This window comes from Heptranchias perlo, chromosome 32 (genome assembly GCF_035084215.1).
Source record: "Heptranchias perlo isolate sHepPer1 chromosome 32, sHepPer1.hap1, whole genome shotgun sequence".
In the NCBI taxonomy this organism is placed as follows: Eukaryota; Metazoa; Chordata; class Chondrichthyes; order Hexanchiformes; family Hexanchidae; genus Heptranchias; species Heptranchias perlo.
In genome coordinates, this window is record NC_090356.1 from 7,934,160 (window position 1) to 7,951,984 (window position 17,825).

General features: G+C 44.7%; 1 protein-coding gene across 1 annotated transcript in view; it reads right to left on the bottom strand.

Moving 5' to 3' along the window:
• Positions 1-17,825, bottom strand: part of LOC137300784 (protein polyglycylase TTLL10-like) — a 35,839-nt gene that overhangs the window by 4,597 nt on the left and 13,417 nt on the right. Inside the window, exons 4-11 of the mRNA XM_067970045.1 lie at positions 17,362-17,468; positions 13,139-13,257; positions 11,635-11,742; positions 8,833-8,866; positions 6,610-6,695; positions 3,405-3,576; positions 1,523-1,694; positions 684-824 (exon numbers count right to left, since the gene is read on the bottom strand). Of these exons, the coding sequence (XP_067826146.1) occupies positions 684-824; positions 1,523-1,694; positions 3,405-3,576; positions 6,610-6,695; positions 8,833-8,866; positions 11,635-11,742; positions 13,139-13,257; positions 17,362-17,468 (939 nt within the window). The remainder of the gene's footprint in view (positions 1-683; positions 825-1,522; positions 1,695-3,404; positions 3,577-6,609; positions 6,696-8,832; positions 8,867-11,634; positions 11,743-13,138; positions 13,258-17,361; positions 17,469-17,825) is intronic.

The following is a 17,825-nucleotide window of genomic DNA, read 5'->3' on the forward strand; positions in this document are numbered from 1 at the left end:
CTGCTTGTTATGTAAAAAGGAAAGACTTGCATTTATATAGCGCCTTTCACAACCTCAGGACATCCTAAAGCGCTCTACAGCCAATTAAATGCTTTTGAAGTGTAGCCACTGTTGTAATGTAGGAAACAGATCCCACAAACAGCAATGTGATAATGACCAGGTCATTTGTTTTCGTGATGTTGGTTGAGGGATAAGAAAGATGTGTAATAGATGAGGACAGAACCTAAACTGGAAATAAAAACATTTAAGAAACAGGGAGGTTTTTTACTTAAAAGAAACAATAAATAAAAATAATGTAAGCAAAGGTAAAAATCCATTAATTGGCCATTGTTCTATTTAATAAATTAGGACCCTGTAACACTGCAGTAAAGTTTATGTTGCACTGTACAGTTTAAATCTATGGTTATTTGGTGGTACAGGCTCGAGGGGCTGAATGGCCTACTCCTGTTCCTATATTCAACTATGTACACTTTTAATTAAGGGCAGTTTGGAAAATATCCTGTTTTGTCATTGTATTTGTTAAGATGCTTGTTTCTCTGACCCAAAACACTTGGTAGTCAAATTGTTACTATGGTAACATACGCCATCTCTAACCAGTAGGTCTGAGTACCTCACCCCTCTGCTGGTAACACGGCAGGGTCGCGTTAATTAGAGCCTGGGTGAAAGCCGGAGCACAAACTTACTGCGAAAACGGTGAAGACCCAGTCCTTTGGGAGGTGCTTCGCTTTCATATACCGCGCATTAATATAGTCATTCAAGCGCTCCATGGACCAGATTGTGTCCTCCTTCATTCCGTTGTACAGGGGGTTCTTTTTCTGTATAAACTGTGGGTGAGAAAGTGCAAAGCAGCAATTAGTGGAATAAAACTCCATCTCATAAGAGGTGAGGTGGAACTGGAGTAGTTCGTTCAGACCCTCGAGCCTGATGCGCCATTCGATTAGATCACAGCTGATCTGCACCTCATTCTCCATCTACTCACTGTTGATACCCTTATCTATCGATCTCAGTCTTGAAAGCCCCAATTATCAAAGCATCCACAGCCTTTTGGGGGAAGAGTTCCAGATTTCCACTACCCTTTGTGTGAAAAATTGCTTCCTGATTTCACTCCTATACGGCCTAGCTCCAATTTTAAGATTATGGCCCCCTTTGTTCTGGATTCTCCCACTAGAGGTTTCTCTCTATCCACCGTATTGAATCCCTTTATCATTTTAAACACCTCGATTAAGTCACCCCTCAACCTTCTAAGATGAGAGAAATATAAACCAAGTCTATGAAACCTGCTCTCATAATTTAACCCTTTAAGCCTGGATCATGGTGAATCTGACAGGAGATATTGAGGCCGCAACCCCAAATCACATATTTTCAGCAGAAGATAATAATGAAATAAGATTGTGCTTCTCACAGGTATGTTTCATTAAGAACAATAGTGTACGGCACCTGAGATTTTCTAATCATGATTTCTGATCATTTATGTGGGAGGAAGAGGAGGAGGCGAAAGCATTTTCCTCTCTATTCAACTTACCTGGTTGGTCAGGTGACTTGTCAGATCATCAGAATATGGATCATACTTGTTGCACGTTGATTTGGCGTAACCATGGCGAAAGAAGACCATATAAGGCGAGGTGCAGGCGATCAGGAAATAGGAGCGGATATCGAACTTTCTTCCATCCAGAAGTAGGGGTTTGACAACATATCTGTTTGGGTAAAATACACATGCATTTTAGTACAATTCTACAGACAGTTATTTCACTCTCAGCGCTTCTAATCTGAGTTAAATTTAAGGACTACGTAGAATGTACAGCCTAGAAACAGGCCATTCGGCCCAACTGATCCGTGCCGATGTTTATGCTCCACACGAGCCTCCTCCCACCCTACTTCATCTCACCCTATCAGCATGTCCTTCTATTCCTTTCTCCCCCATGCTCTTATCTAGCTTCCCCTTAAATGCATCTATGCTATTCGCCTCAACTACTTCTTGTGGCAGCAGGCTCCACATTCTAACCACTCTCTGGGTAAAGAAGTTTCTCCTGAATTCCCTATTGGATTTATTAGTGGACTACCTCATATTGATGGCGCCTAGTTTTGGTCCTTCAGAAATCCTGATTTTTTTGTGACACAGGAGCAAGTGATATCACCTCCTGTGGTGGCTGCCTCCTCTTGCATCACCATTGAGCCAAGAATCACACGTAAAAGCAAAAAGACTCTGTTGTGGGGTGGGGAGTCCCATCAATGCTGTCACTGCCCTACATCCCACTCCAACCGAATGTAACCCCAATGCCAGGGGTAAGGCCGAGAACTGGCCTAGTCAGTAGATGAGGCAGACGGTACTGAGCTGGCCAGATCTATACATGTTATATGAACATATGAACATACGAAATCGACGGGCAGGAAAAGACCAGCTCGTCCATCAAGCCTGCACCACACTCATGATGGCTGGAGCATCATTGACTAGACACTACCTCTTGTGACTCTTTCATTTCAAACTGGTCACTGGCCAGGAGGAAATCTGTATGCCTCTCCCTGGAATATAGAAGGTTGAGCAGTGATTTGAGTGAGGTTATTAGGATTTTGAAAGGAATTGATAGGGTAGATAAGAGAGAAACTTTTTTCTGCTGGTGGGGGAGTCGAGGACAAGGGGACATAACCTTAAAATCAGAGCCAGGCCATTCAGGAGAGAAGTTGGGAAACACTTCTTCATGCAAAGGGTGGTAGAAGTGTGGAACTCCCTCCCACAAAAAGCAGTAGATGCTAGCTCAATTAATCATTTAAAATCTGAGATTGATCGATTTTTGCCAACCAAGGGTATTAAGGGATATGGAGCCAAGGTGGGTGAATGGAGTTAGGATACAGATCAGCCATGATCTCATTGAAAGGCGGAACAGGCTCGAGGGGCTGAGTGGCCTACTCCTGTTCCTATGTTCAAAGAAAAGTATGGGGGAAAAGGCAGGAAGTTTTAACTCTGAAATTTGGCTTGAATAAGGTCATTTTTCCTGTTTACACTGGACCTGGCGTTGAAAAGGCTGCATGTTTGCAATGAATGTATCAGAGCAAGGCACTAACTCAGTAGGGGGTTTTACCCTATTCTAGTTGATTTCCTATGGCTCTGCACACAGAGAGTCATGAACAAGTACAGTCTTCAGGTAAAGCAGGGTTACAGGACAGGGGCTGCGCAGATATAATTCAGTCCCCATTTTAAACTCTCATATTCTGTCCTTATCTTTGTATTATGCAGCGTCTCCACAGTGTGATAAATTTACATAGGCAGTTTTCATTGTAAATGCGGACTTAGAAATTTGTAATGAAAAAGTTGACAGGAAGTGTACACAGATGTAAGATTTTTTAATACATTAAAGATGAAACCATCTGTGACCCATTTTTTTTTAACTTTGGTTGTTCTTATTCACCTTTGCACCACTCTGTGAATGGAGGAATTATACTGAGGTGCTTTGATGAGTGGATTCTCTTCTATACTTTCCAGCTTTGCACGGAACACTGCCAAATCTTCCCGAGACCTCAGGAGGAAGATCCCTCGGCCCTCTTGTAAATTGGAAGGTTTACAAATCCAAATCTGCCCGTCTGTGTCAGAGGGTGAAAAGCAGAAAACAAATATGTCAAACAGCAAGCAACGTTTACCCAACGATCGTTGTCGGTAAGCAGTCAAATGGATAAACTGTGTGCTTTGGTTAGCACTTTCTACAGAACGCTATTAAGAGTCGAGTAGGGGCAGACATTTTAGCTTTATTTGGGTGAGTCTAGGTTTGGTAATGACGCAGGGAAGGTGCATTGCAGGAGGTGACCTGAGACGTGGGCAGAGGAATCAGAGGAGATGAATCGCACTGCTTGCTCTGTGCCGTGAAATTGTTAACACATAGTGACCGGAGCAATTTATTCCCCAGGGAGACCAAGGATGAGGGGATAGATGAAGGACTCTCAACAAATGGACATGTTCTGAACACAAATCGTGAAAGGTGAAGTTTAATTCTCAGTGTCTGTCCCCTACTTGTGGAAGAGACAGACAATGCGTGAATTCAAATTTAAAGACTCTTCCAAACTCTCCTGTTGGGCCAATGAATAAATGGATTGCTCACTGCTGTTCCAAGCCACAAAGACCGAGGAAGTGCCAGGCTCGGTCTATGTTGAGATCTCTGGCAACACTAAAACTGGCCTTAATGCTCCTGGGTTTTATGGTAGCCCGTGATGTTCACAGATTGATCAGCAAATGTTAGTGATTATAGATGTACCCATCAAGCCATAAAACATGAAAACAGCTAAAGAAACAGAGAGAAGCATCCCACGGCTACTTGAGCTGTGTTTAGGAGACATTCAGGACCATCAGCGTCACAGAGGATGTGCCAGAGGGCAAAGGAGTAATGGCCTATGTATGATTTATTTATTTGGGAGCTAGGAACGGCTTGTTCACTCACCATTGATATTAATACTTAGGGCGCCATAGTAGCACTGAGTGTTAAGAGCTTTGACACTCAGAGCCGTGGAGTGGGCCCGAACAGAAGTTTGATCCCTGTGAGAAATAAAGAGTAAATGTTAAATTTAATCATCATTCCTTGTAACTGATTTTTAAAGGGGATGCTGATGGTGGAGTTATGCTTCGGCTCTGATTAGGAAAATGCTCAGTAATTAGATTGTGTGCATTAGTCGAAATGTATTCCCGGAGAGTTCCTGGTCGTGATTGGCCAATTCCAGCAGGTGCCAATTTGAAGGGCGAGGAAGAATCGGAGAGTGAGTGAATCTCGGCCATTCTTGGTCACCTCCTTCTGCTTTTCTTTTCCTTCTTCAGATTTTTCTGTGCTTTATTTTTTGATCTCTCTTTGGTTGTCCCCACATCGCCCACCATTCTCCAGCTGAGAGGCAGGTCAGTGCTTTGTTGACAGGCCTCCCCAAACAGTGTCAGGGGAAAAGTCTTACTCAAGGTCCATACACTTAGCTCTTACCGTTCGTTGTTGAAGTATTCCAGTAAGGTTCAGGCCACTGACTCCCCAATTACTGCCCTCCCTCAGCCATTTTGTGTGGCCAGATCAAGGGGCTATTTAAATAGATTTCTCTATTGCTGCTGTCATTGGCTGTGATTCCAACTAATCTTGAACTCAAAATTTCTGGTTGGGTGTCGGGAGTTTGACCAACTTAAGTCCAGCTGAGAACCAGTCAGTGCAGTTTGAGGCTGAATCCATCAGGAGACATCTGAATACAGCTCTACAAAGTGGTCCAGTGGCATCACACCTCAAAGAGCATTAGGCCATGAGCCTGTGGTCTCGACGGCGTATTTCTGTTCCTGACCGCACTGGAGAGAAGCAGCCATTAGAAGCAAGGCATTTCTTTGCAGGAAGTGGGAGCCAATCTGTGTCACCACAGCACCTCCCTCGTAGAGAAGAAAGCAAACAGGAAATGCACAGCAGACGGAGGGACAGGTTACCATGACAAGTCTGACACTTCACCAGACCTGGCATGGTTACGTTGCAGAGGAGTCCATTTTGTGGGGCTGCCAATGACAATTCACAGTACAGAGGAGAGGCGAGAACAATAGATTAAGGTCAAGAGTTCAGATCTACAAACAACGTTCAGAAAAAGGCCGCTAATGGGCTCTTTGGCCTCTTAACAGGTAGAAAGAGGTGCGAAGCACTGTGTGTTGTACATAAAGGGATTCATTGGTCACAATCAGAAGGGAAGGCAGCAGAATATGAAGTGGTTTGATTACCTTGGCGTGGTGAGCTGGTGACACACCAACGTACCATGCCGCAAAGTGGTGGAACGTAGGCTCATGCCTACAACTCCTAACATGACGAGTTCCCAATCTGTCCCAGGGAGGCACTGAACCCGGGTAAGACATGACTGCACAAGGAGGAAGAGAAAACTGGGCCAAGAGTCAACTTGTTAAGAGTTACGGATATCTGGGGGCGGAATAGGATGTAATGTTGCATGGAGTCTTATCAGAGGGGGGAGGAGAAAACAACTTTGTTAAAATGGGAGGAAGAAAGACATTGGGGGAATTTTAACCCCCCCTCCCCAGGTCGGGCGGGAGAGGGGGCGGGGAGGGGTTTAAAATTTCAGAAATCTAAAACCCAACCCCAACCCACTTCCGGTTTAACCGGGGGCAGGCGAATAATCTGCTCGAAAGGCGGGTCAGTTATTTAAATATGTTAATGAGGCTGCGTGCCTCAGATTTTAACAGACTTTTACATTTAACGGCTGCGGGCCGTATGTCCCAGGGCTCGGGAGGTGAGAGCGACTGGATCCAACAGGTATGTGCTTTTCCAGCACTGCTTGTGGGCCAGGAGGAGCAGTTGTGCTCCCCCCAGCCCCTCAGGCAAACCTGCCGCGATCGGCCTCCCTCCCTGCGATCCAATGCCCCCACCCCCCAGATCTCCTCCTCCGACCTGTGATCTCTTCCTCCCCCCTTCCCTCCTCCGCTCCCTGGCTGCAGCCTACCCGACACCCAGCCAGCCTCTCAATCTGTCCGGCTGCCGACCGGGAAACAGGGACAAAATATTCAAATGAGGTCCTGCCGTTAAATTTGGCAGGAGCTCCAGGTTACCCGCATTTCCCGGCTGCTATGACCCCCCCCCGCTCCCTCCCCGTAAATATCGGGACCATTACCTCTGAAGACATCAAAAAAAGTTTGGCGTTCACTTTTCACGTCAATCCGGTATGTCTCAGGGAAAAATTCATCCAGTTTAATGGACCTACTGGACAGCACAATAAAAAGATAAGTTCACAGTGTGCAGACATGCAACTATTAAAAAAAAGACATTTAACCTTATAGAGCAGTTGCAATGAGATGATTTAGTGGAGAACCAGAGCTGATCCTCAGGTACAATGCTTTACTTGTAACTTGTAAACAATTTTACAACACCAAGTTATAGTCCAGCAATTTTATTTTAAATTCACAAGCTTTCGGAGGCTTCCTCCTTCCTCAGGTGAATGATCTGAAGACATCAAAAAAAGTTTGGCGTTCACTTTTCACGTCAATCCGGTATGTCTCAGGGAAAAATTCATCCAGTTTAATGGACCTACTGGACAGCACAATAAAAAGATAAGTTTTTACATCTTTCACGTCGTTCACCTGAGGAAGGAGGAAGCCTCCGAAAGCTTGTGAATTTAAAATAAAATTGCTGGACTATAACTTGGTGTTGTAAAATTGTTTACAATTGTCAACCCCAGTCCATCACCGGCATCTCCACATCATTACTTGTAACTGGTTTTGGGATCACACCATAAGAATGAGCCTCTTACTGTACCAGGATATCTCCGCAGCAGCATCAAATTTGGCACAAAATGCAAAGTTGAGAGCAGCCAGATCAGACTATAGTTGGCTGTAGCAACAAGACCAGCCAAGTAGGTTGGTGGCCTGGCGCTGGAGTGATTCTTTGCCAGCTCCTGTTCAATGCTGGACTGAGATGGAGCCAAAGGCACCAATGTGTGTCGCCACATCGCAGAGTCACGGCCCATCTCGTCCAATTACCTGAGCCTTAGGGACATAGGAACAGGAGTAGGTCATTCAACCCCTCGAGCCTGTTCCGCCATTCATTGAGATCATGGCTGATCTGTATCCCAACTCCATTTACTCACCTTGGCTCTATATCCTTTAATACTCTTGGCTAGCAAACATCTATTAATCTCAGATTTAACATTATTAATTGAGCTAGCATCTACTGCTTTTTGTGGGAGACGGTTCCACACTTCTACCACCCTTTGTGTGAAGAAGTGTTTCCTAACTTCTCTCCTGAATGGCCCTGGCTCTGATTTTAAGGTTCTGTCCCCTTGTCCTAGACTCCCCCACCAGTGGAGAACGTTTCTCTCTATCTACCCTATCAATTCCTTTCAAAATCCTAAAAACCCCAATTAAATCACCCTTTAACCTTATTTGGTCCATTTACTCTGGGCTTGATTGGCTGGTGCCAGGTGCAATGGGCACACGCACTGGATGCTGGGTTTTCCTCCTAGTTTGGAGCATCGCCGCACACGTACAAGCGCAGATGTGGATGGATAGCAGTGTTCCTCGTTTCAGAGAAACCACAAGGACCATCTGTCTGTGGGCAGCACAAATTGGCCGATACAGGGGACTCGGCAATCTTCAATGTACCTCAATGACGCTGTCGCTGTAATAAGGGCATCGATTCGGTCGGGACTGATTTAATATGCAGGATTTGCTGCTATTACACGGGTCCATGTGATCTCCTGGACTGGTTTCAATCACCTGGGAGGAATTTTCCAGAGTTTGTTTTCCCTTATTGGCACCTGGGTTTTTTCTTGGCTCTCCCAGGAGATTACATGGGTGCGGTGGGGGGGGGGGGGGGCAGAGGGAGCAGGTGCGGAGGAGGAGGGGGGGGAAGTGTTTAGTCAGGATGCTCCGGCCATCGTGGTGTGGGGCAGGCTTGTTGGACCAACTGGTCTTTTCCTGCCCGTCAATTTTGTATGTTCATGTGAAATTGCAGGTCATATTTAGACTGGCACAAGGCCCCTTTAGATTACCAACATATGAACAGGTGCCAAATTTACTAATCCAGGTCATTCCGAACTGAAAAGTAGGAATGGGGAGGGGAAATTCCAATTTGGGAAAATCCATTTAAAGAGCACTTTGGAAATCATGTGACTACCCAGATGGTAGAAGGCGAACTAGATGGACCTTGGTTTTTTTTTTCATCTAGCAATTCCTATGTTCCCAAGAGTGAGATGGAGATTCCAGGGCTCTGAGTGGCATAGTCTGCAATCTATTGAATTCCACTGCTGTCTCAAGGAGGACACTAAATGTTCTGACTCTGGAGCTTCTAGACAGTGGCTGCCCCCCATGAATAATGAGTCAGTGCTGGTGATTGTGACCTAGATTGTGCACTCCAGCCTGGGCTCAGTCTTGCTGTACAGAACATAACATGAAGTCAGTACCATCGAGAAAGTAGGGGAAATAATTGGAAGGGATTTTTTTTTTCAACTGTGGTATTTTTCTGCACTGTGAAAGGACTTTAAGTACAGGACGTATGTGGGTGTAAGGAAGCCAGGGCCTGATCTATTTTTGCAGCACCATTTTTTGAGCAGGCTGTCCATTTAAAAAAAAAATGATATAAAAGTTAATAGCAGATGTCCAGTTTGAGTCTAGTTCTCAGGGTTTTTCATCTTATGTTGTAGGGTTTACAGTAAAATATCGAAACCCGACTGATTCCAATTATTCAAGCGGCTAAGAAATCATCAAGGTGTTGAAATGAAGTTGTGTTACCAGATCAGAGAGACGTAACCAGTCCTGGCTATAAAGATATAAAACTGTAAATGGAGGTAGGATGAGCCCAACTCAATATTTTACATTATAATTGGGAACCAGAGGAGTGCCTCTAAATATAAAGGATTTGGTACAAAAACTAGGGACGAACATCAATACAAAATATAATATGAACAGTGAGCAACAATAAGGAAGAGTTTGCCTCATAAAACCACAGACCTCACAAGCGTGAGTACACCTCTTCACCTCTCTCAACCTCACCCCACCACTCTCTACAATTCCATCCCCTCATCACATCCTTCAGCATCCAAGGGCACACTGCTACACCTCTCCTCCTCATTCCAAACACTCCCATTTCTTGCTTTGTTCTCTTCACACTAACACCATGCTCTTCTCACATCCCAGCACTTGCACAACCACCAACTCTGCCCAGTACTCCTTCCTCACTTCACAGGCCACATACTTGGCTTTACATTCATCACCTTCCCCTCCTCATTCTATCCCGATCCATCTCCAGCTTTCAACACATGGACTCTGTGCACAAGCCCCACACATCTCCACTTACCTTTTCATCAGCCGCTCACTAATGCTCCCCCTCTCTTTTCTGCAGGGCAAGACAACACATAATGCCAGGGGGAGGATCAAGACAGGGGGGAAAGAGGGGGGGAGGGGGGAGGTTGGTGGGGGGAGTACCAAACATTATAGCCTTCACCCAAGCAGGGCAAGAAGCCCCGGAGATTTGTGGCCCAAGCACAGCCCTGAGCATTGGGGAAAGCAAGGCTGGTGGTTTACCTCAGCAAGGTGTCCTGGCCAATATTTATCCCTCAACCAACATCACTAAAACAGATTATCTGGTCATTATCACATTGCTGTTTGTGGGACCTTGCTGTGTGCAGATTGGTTGCCATGTTCCTTACATCACGACAGTGACTACATTTCAAAAGTACTTCATTGCCTGTAAAGCGCTTTGTGATATCCTGGGGTCGTGAAGGGCTCTATATAAATGCAAGTATTTCTTTCTTTTATTGCTTTAACCCTTCATTCACCGAAGCAAATATTAAGCAAGCTTCACAACTTCGAGCTTCATTCTCAAGTCTGCCACCTGCTAATGTCCATATGTTGTTTGGTAGAATCCGTTCATTGGGCAAATATATCATGCAGTGTTTGCCTAACAACATCCATTGCAATCCATAAGTAGTTCATTATATGAAGCGCTTTGAGACAACTCAATAAGGCTCTATATAAATGCAAGGTTTTTTATTTCTATAAACCCAGCAAGTTACGAATAGGCACAATCTCTATTTTTCAGCCCGTAACAGTGCTAATCATTATACTGTGGCCATTATTACTTAATTTTATTCCAATTTATGCAGAATCCAAGAATATAACGGCACATTACACAAAACCATTACATAATGGCACCGGAGTGAAACATTTCCAGCTAGTTCATAACAAAAAGAGGAAATATTGGAAAGAGGCAGCAGGTCAGTAAGTATGAGTGGGAAGAACAGAAAGGCTAACATTTCAGGTGTACATCAGAGTTGAAAAATGGAAAATGAGTAAGTAATTCAATAGAATCAGGACAGAGGGGAGCGTGAGGGGGAAGACACACGAGACAGCAGTCTCAGTAGAATGACTTGTAACCTGCTTAAAAGAAAATCAGGACATATTGTAGTTGGATGGCCGCAATGGCCTTTGCATCAGGCAATTGGAAGAAGCATAAACGAAATGAAAGAATTTTTTAAAAAACACGGGAATAGCTAATGCAGTGGGAGGCAACTCAAGGAAGGGATGAAAAGATGAATTGAAAAGTTGTAAATCATGCTTGAAATTCAAACAGGAGAAGCTGCCAAGGATGGGTAAGGCCCATTGGTCCTGAAAAGGGAATATAGGAAAAGGAGTAGGCCATTCAGCCCCTCGAGCCTGTTCTAAAGAAAAGCAGGCCAACAGCAAGGGCACAGACTCCTCATCACTGGTATTCTGATGAAGGGTTTCTACCTGAAGTTAGGCTGTAGTGGCTAAAATAACAGGGCAGACGAGCAAAGTCAAAGTCAAAACCAATGGTGAGAAGTTACCATTTTGTTGCGTGAGGCTAGAAATGATAGCAGTGGATAAAGGCTTAATGCCATTTGTCTGTCTGCCAATTAAATGTTGTCATTGATCCTCTGTTAATATATCAGACAGAGGAATGTCATATGAACACATGAAGCATTAGTCCACTAATTATCGCCAACAGTAATTTCTATCTCAGATTCAGTAAAATGCGATGGATAAATCTCAATTATCCAATTAGTCGGCTAAATCCCTTAAGTGATTCCAACAGGTGTATTACTCAAACCTTGGTGGCACTGAATAGGACACAAACTTATGGGCAATGCATAAAACCAAGACGACTTACTGTGGATACACGCCTTTTGAATACTTAATTGATATTCGCTCGTATTCCTTGAGGCAAGTGCTGAGGCCACCTTTAGTGGTGAGGATCCTGTTGTTTGGGATCTGGTTTAATAGCTGCTTACCTGTCAAAATGACAGAAACCAAAGGCACAGACATTAGATGGAAGTCAATCAACAAGACACATTATTTAGTTCGGGGGAATGCCAAAGGCTAACTTTTTTAGATTCCTGAATATCTTTGGCCTCTATTATTAATTATCACTTTAATATTAAAGAAACTTCTCACATTAATGATCCGATATACCAACGACCTGTCCATGAAACATAGATTTAGACTTTTTTCTCCCCTATTGATCGCCCATGCTCCATATCTCTATAATAGATGCTTACTGCAATAAAATCTGTGAGCCTCATAAAATGTCGGCTATAATTCTGAGCCACACAGACAGGGAAGATCCCATGTTTCAGCCAAGGCTTGTGCTGAGTTAGATGGCCTCAGCCCAAAGCTGTGGTCACCCAATTCAAACAGGCAGACCCAACGCTAAAAGTATCATGAGAAATAGAAATAAAGCTTTCCCCAGCAGAAGAACGAATTACAGGGCATTGCAGGCGATTATCTGTTAGGATACTTTCCCTCGAGTCTGACTGTGCCTTTAACTGTGGAGCCTTTGATAAGTTCAACAGATTTATCCACATATTACCATCATCTATTATACAATTAAATCAACTTTCAATCAAATTTTAAAGAGGGTGCCAGAACAGAGAGACCTGGGGGTGTACGTACACAAATCTTTGAAGGTGGCAGGACAAGTTAAGAAGACTGTTAAAAATGCATATGAGATCCTTGGCTTTATAAATAGAGGCATAGAGCACAAAAGCAAGGAAGTTATGCTAAACCTTTATAAAACACTGCTTAGGCCTCAGCTGGAATATTGTGTTCAATTCTGGGCACCACACTGTAGGAAGGCCTTAGAGAGAGGTTTACTAGAATGGTATTAGGGATGAGGGTCTTCAGTTATGTGGAGAGTTTGGAGAAGCTGAGGTTGTTCTCCTTAGAGCAGAGAAGGTTAAGAGGAGATTTAATGGAGGTGTTCAAAATCATGAACGGTTTTGATAGAGTAAATAAGGAGAAACTGTTTCCATTGGCAGAAGGGTCAGTAACCGGAGGACACAGATTTAAGATGATTGGCAAAAGAACCAGAGGCGACATGAGGAAAGATTTTTTTTTACGCAGCGAGTTGTTATGATCTGGAATGCACTGCCTGAAAGGGTGGTGGAAGCAGATTCAATAGTAACTTCAAAGGGGAAATTGGATAAACACTTGAAGGGAAAAATCTATAGGGCTATAGGGAAAGAGCAGGGGCTAATTGCATAGCTCTACCAAAGAGCCGGCACAGGTACGATGGGCTGAATGTCCTCCTTCTATGTTGTATCATTCTATGATTCTATAAATTGGCGCCTATGATTCTGATAGGGTTAAGACAGCCCCCAGATTTGGCTATTCTGATAGCCTTCTTACCTGGACGGAAGTTTTGGTAGTTGGAAACCATTTTGAATTCAGACCATTTGAAAATGTAATCCCCTCTGTTGTTGTCAAAGATTCTTTTCCATCCCTTGTTCTCACAGTAGGTGGCAACTCTGCGTTAAAGAGAAACAACGTCGGGTTTCAACGGGTATCTGTGCCAGAAAAGAGGCGAGCCAAAGGAGACCAAATTGCAGCACCTTCCTTGCATCATTTATATCCTCACCCCAGGACTCCCTCACGTGCTACATAACATCCAACTGACCACAGGCGTGCCAATAGGTTTACTGTGGCTTCACTGATCACTACCCCCTACCCATATGACTGCTTTACCCCCCTACACAATACCAGTCACTAATATCAATCATTTGGTAGTTCCTGACGTTTAAGTAAATTTACATAATTTTCTTTTTAGACATGGTTATTATTATTTCAGTGTTAAATCTTTTGTATTCCCTCAGAGAAAAAACAAGTTAACATTTTGGGTAAGTTTGAAAAAAAAAGAGTAACGACAGATACGTTAATTATCGATTTTCATCACCCCCCCCCACCATTGGCGGCCGTGCCTTCACTACTAGGCCCTAAGCTCTGCAATTCTCCCCCTAAACCTTTCCGCCTCTCTACCTCTCTCTCTCCTCCTTTAAGACGGTCCTGAAAACCTACCTCTTTGACCAAGTTTTTGGTCACCCAATGTCCTAACATCTCCTTGTGTGGCTTGGTGTCAAATTTTGTTTGATAACGCTCCTGTGAAGTGCCTTGGGGTGTTTTACAATGTTAAAGGCGCTATATTAATTCAAGTTGTTATTGTTGTTTTAGAAAGGATGTTAATGGGTCAAATGACCTAGAAACCACTTGACAGTAAACTGTATAAAAGAAGATCTCAGTAAGGCAATGGAAAAGAGGAGAAAAGAATGTGGGAATAACTAAAATGGTGGAAAGGCCCTGGAGAGGCCTACAAAAGGAAAAGGGCAGGAAAATAGGGGGAAAATCCTGCAGATCCAGGATCAGACCAGAATCATCCTATCTGCGGTGATATTATTCCCAGAGAACTACTGCTGGTTATAATGGAGTCACTGCCTCCAATTTGAGTTTTTCACAGTTAATTAAATACTAATATTTCACTTGCACAATGACTGAGACACACAATAAGCCAATTACTGTGGTGAAAACCTATTAAACTAAGCCGACCAGCCAGCCATAAATACCTTTGTACTCGATCTATGCGTCATGAGTATAGTTTAAATTCGGGTGGCGTGGGCAGACTTCCTAGAGCCATGTTAGTGAGTAGCAGCAATGTCTAATGTGTGTAAAGTGTTTTTTTTTTGGCAATGGCAGAATGAGAGAACAAAGGAAAGAAAGATGAGTCTGGAAGATGAGGATTTACAGGTCAAGAGACACACAGCAGTAATGCCTCTGTTATTCCCACCTCTAAGGCGTATGCTTCCAGTTACTTGCCAACTTGAAATCAACCTGCCGCTGTCTCACATATGACTGCAAAGGTGGCCCTCAATTTTTACAGACGGAAAGCTCCTAGACTCCAACAACTCTAGAAAGGTTGGGGGGTGGGGGAGGGGGAGAACGGTCCACTTTTCTATGCCTTCATGAATATTAGGGTTGCCAACTCTGGTTGGGCGTATTCCTGGAGGTTTCATCACATGACCGCCTGCCTTGAACAGTCCCTCCCTCATTCTCCCGCCATTGGTCCATCCTCCAGGCGCACTGCCTCCGCACGGCCAATTGGAAAGGGAACTTTGGCCCCGATATTTACGGAGAGGTGGGAAGGGAGCGGGGGTTTGGGGGGGATGGGGGGGAAATGCGGGTAACGCGGAGGCCCCGCCGAATTTAACGGCAGGACCTCATTTAGATTTTTTTTCGCTGTTTCCCGGCTGGCAGCTGGCCAGTTGAGAGGCTGGCTGACTGTCGGGTGGGAAGGCCTAAGCTGGTAGGCCGCAGCTAGGGAGTGGAGAGGAGGGAGGGAGAGAGAGAGATCGTAGAGGAGATCCGAAGCGGGGGGCAGAGATCATGGTCGGTGGGGGGGATCATAGAAGCCAGGGGAGAGATCCTGAGCCGAGGGGGAGATCAGATCCCGGGGGGGTGTTGGGAGGGTGGGGGGAGGGAGAGAGGCCAATTGCAGGGAGGGGCCAATCGCGGAAGGTTTGCTTGGGGGGCCGGCGGGAAGCACTCCTGCTCCTCCTGGCCCACAAGCAGTGCAAAACCCAGCCCGCAGCCATTAAATTTAAAACTGTGGTAAAATTTGAGGCATGCAGCCTCATTAAAATATTTAAATTATGAACCTGCCTGGAGAGCAGGACAGTCGCCCAACCCACAACCCGCCTCTCATAACCGGTTTGGGTTGGGTCTCCGATTTTTGAAATTTTAACCCTCCAGCCCCTCTCCTGCCCGTCCTGGGGGGTTAATATTCCCCCCTTAGTTACCCAATTGGATTAATCTTGACAGTTGGTGAAACAGTCTTTTTTTCCTCCTATCTCCAATATTTTTATAACTAACAAATGGAAATGTTCAAAGAAAATAAATAAAGCACGGTTTTGTTTAATTTTATGGCGTCTCTCCCGGGTGTTGCTCGCAGCAGTGTCTGGGAGATTAATCTTCAATTCCTGGAGACTCCAGGGCAATCCTGGAGGGTTGGCGACTCCTGCAGAAAATGGGTGGGTTGGGGCGCGGAAATCGGGCAGGTAAAAGTGGCCCCTGAATTGGCCCAGTGAAACAGACAGACATTGCCGGGAGCCGTGGTCATGGCCTCTGATTCAGTATGGTCAACTTTGTAGACTCTACTGTTGTATACACTGCAACGCACAGGGAAGGGAGAGATTAAGTTGAGAGAGGGAATCATCTGCATGTACTGATTTTGTGGACTCCCTGCCTGTAACCGCGATCCCTCTGCAATCTTGATTCAAATGGGCATTAGTGGGCCCCAGTCTGGTGTCCCAGGCTTTTAGGTGCTTTAATTTAGTCATTTTGCACTAAGTATCACAGTAATTAAGACTCTTCTGAGGGTCAGATTGTTTACTATTGTAATAATAATATTTTTCAGCATCTGACTGCGTGAGCAGCAAGGCAAACAAATCTGGTCAACCCTGGGAGAGAGTTACCTCAAATCCGCTGGTGGGCTAAAGGTTAAAGTTTGCCTTCTCTAACCCTCCGTCTTTAGGCCACCCTTGCAACGTCCGATTAAGGTGGCTGGCATGGGGTTTGATCTCAGCTACTCTTGTTTGGCAAATAATAGCCTGTCGGACTTGCTCTCTGATTTTCCCTCCCTCTCTCCCATAGTTACGTGTAGCAGTAAACTGGATGGTGCCACAAGGCTTATTTAAATAAGGGTTTATGTCAGTGGTACTCATAATGCAAGTTGGAACAAGCCGAGAGCTCATCCCATCACCATATGGGGCTCTCAGCCAATAGCGCCGATTTTAACTGGGGGCAAGGGGCGAGTGTCTGAACTCCCAGGCTTCATTTAATATACCAGCCCCGACTTCTCCCCGAACTCCCAGCCCACCAGCAAACCTTTTCGTTTTCAAACAATTACTTGTCGTTTTGCCCCTATTCTGTGTTCGCTGTTCCTTGGCGACGGGTTTCCCACCGAGCACAAGGATAAAATAGCGTCGGGGTCTGATTGACACCATCAGACCCCTGACTTTTTTGTGTTTTAATGAGGCCCTCGCCTGCCCGCGGAAAGGAGCCTCGCCCCTCGCCTCCCGAAAACCCTGGGGGGAGTGTGAGGCATCAAACCAGGAAGGCAGGGATGCTGCCTTTAGTTTAAACCCTCCGCACAGAGAGAGAGAGTGGGGTTAAGATCAGCCCAGTGCGTCTCTGAGTTCCATCCTCCACCCCCTCCCTGCTATATATAATAATGCTGATGGAAAGCAAAAATACAGATATGTATGTAGAGAGAGAGAAACAGCTAGATAATGAGATTGTGGCCTTTGACAAAATGTTAATGAGACACCCCGGTCTCCGTGCTAAAGCTGGTTAAGGCATCTTGATGGTGTGAGAATAAAACTACATCAAATTTAATTTGGTGTGGACTCAAGGCACAGCCTGTTTATTGTACATTCTTAACTTACATCTTTTGAAGAAAGTAGTAATAAGTTGGAATTATATGAACTACTATTCATTAAAGGGGATATCATAGTCCAACCATCTATCAATTAAGGAGGTGTCAAGCTGCATGACCTGTAATGAAACTTTACTTTTATACGTACAAATCAGTTCCATTTGAACCTCCAGCGTAGAAGTAAGGCCCATAATCTCTGAGGTCATCCAATTTCCTGGGTTTGATAATCTTGGGATTCACATTATCTGCCGTTTTCTGATTAGTGAGGCTGTTAGATGTCTTAGCATTCTCAGATCCTCCAGTTTGGGAAGGATTGGTTATTGCAGGATGGGATGAGGGCAATTCAGAGGGAGACAAAGCAAAAAGAAATGTTAGCACAAGGTTACATTGAGTTACATCGAGTCTACAGCACAGAAACAGGCCATTCGGCCCAAGAGGTCGATGCCAGTGTTTATGCTCCACACGCGCCTCCTCCCTCCCTACTTCATCTAACCCTTTCAGGATGCTTATCTAGCTTCCCTTTAAATGCATCTATGCTATTTGCCTCAACTAGGTCACCAGGAACTGAACACTGTCATGAATTCCAAACTAATAACTCGAATTGTCACTGTG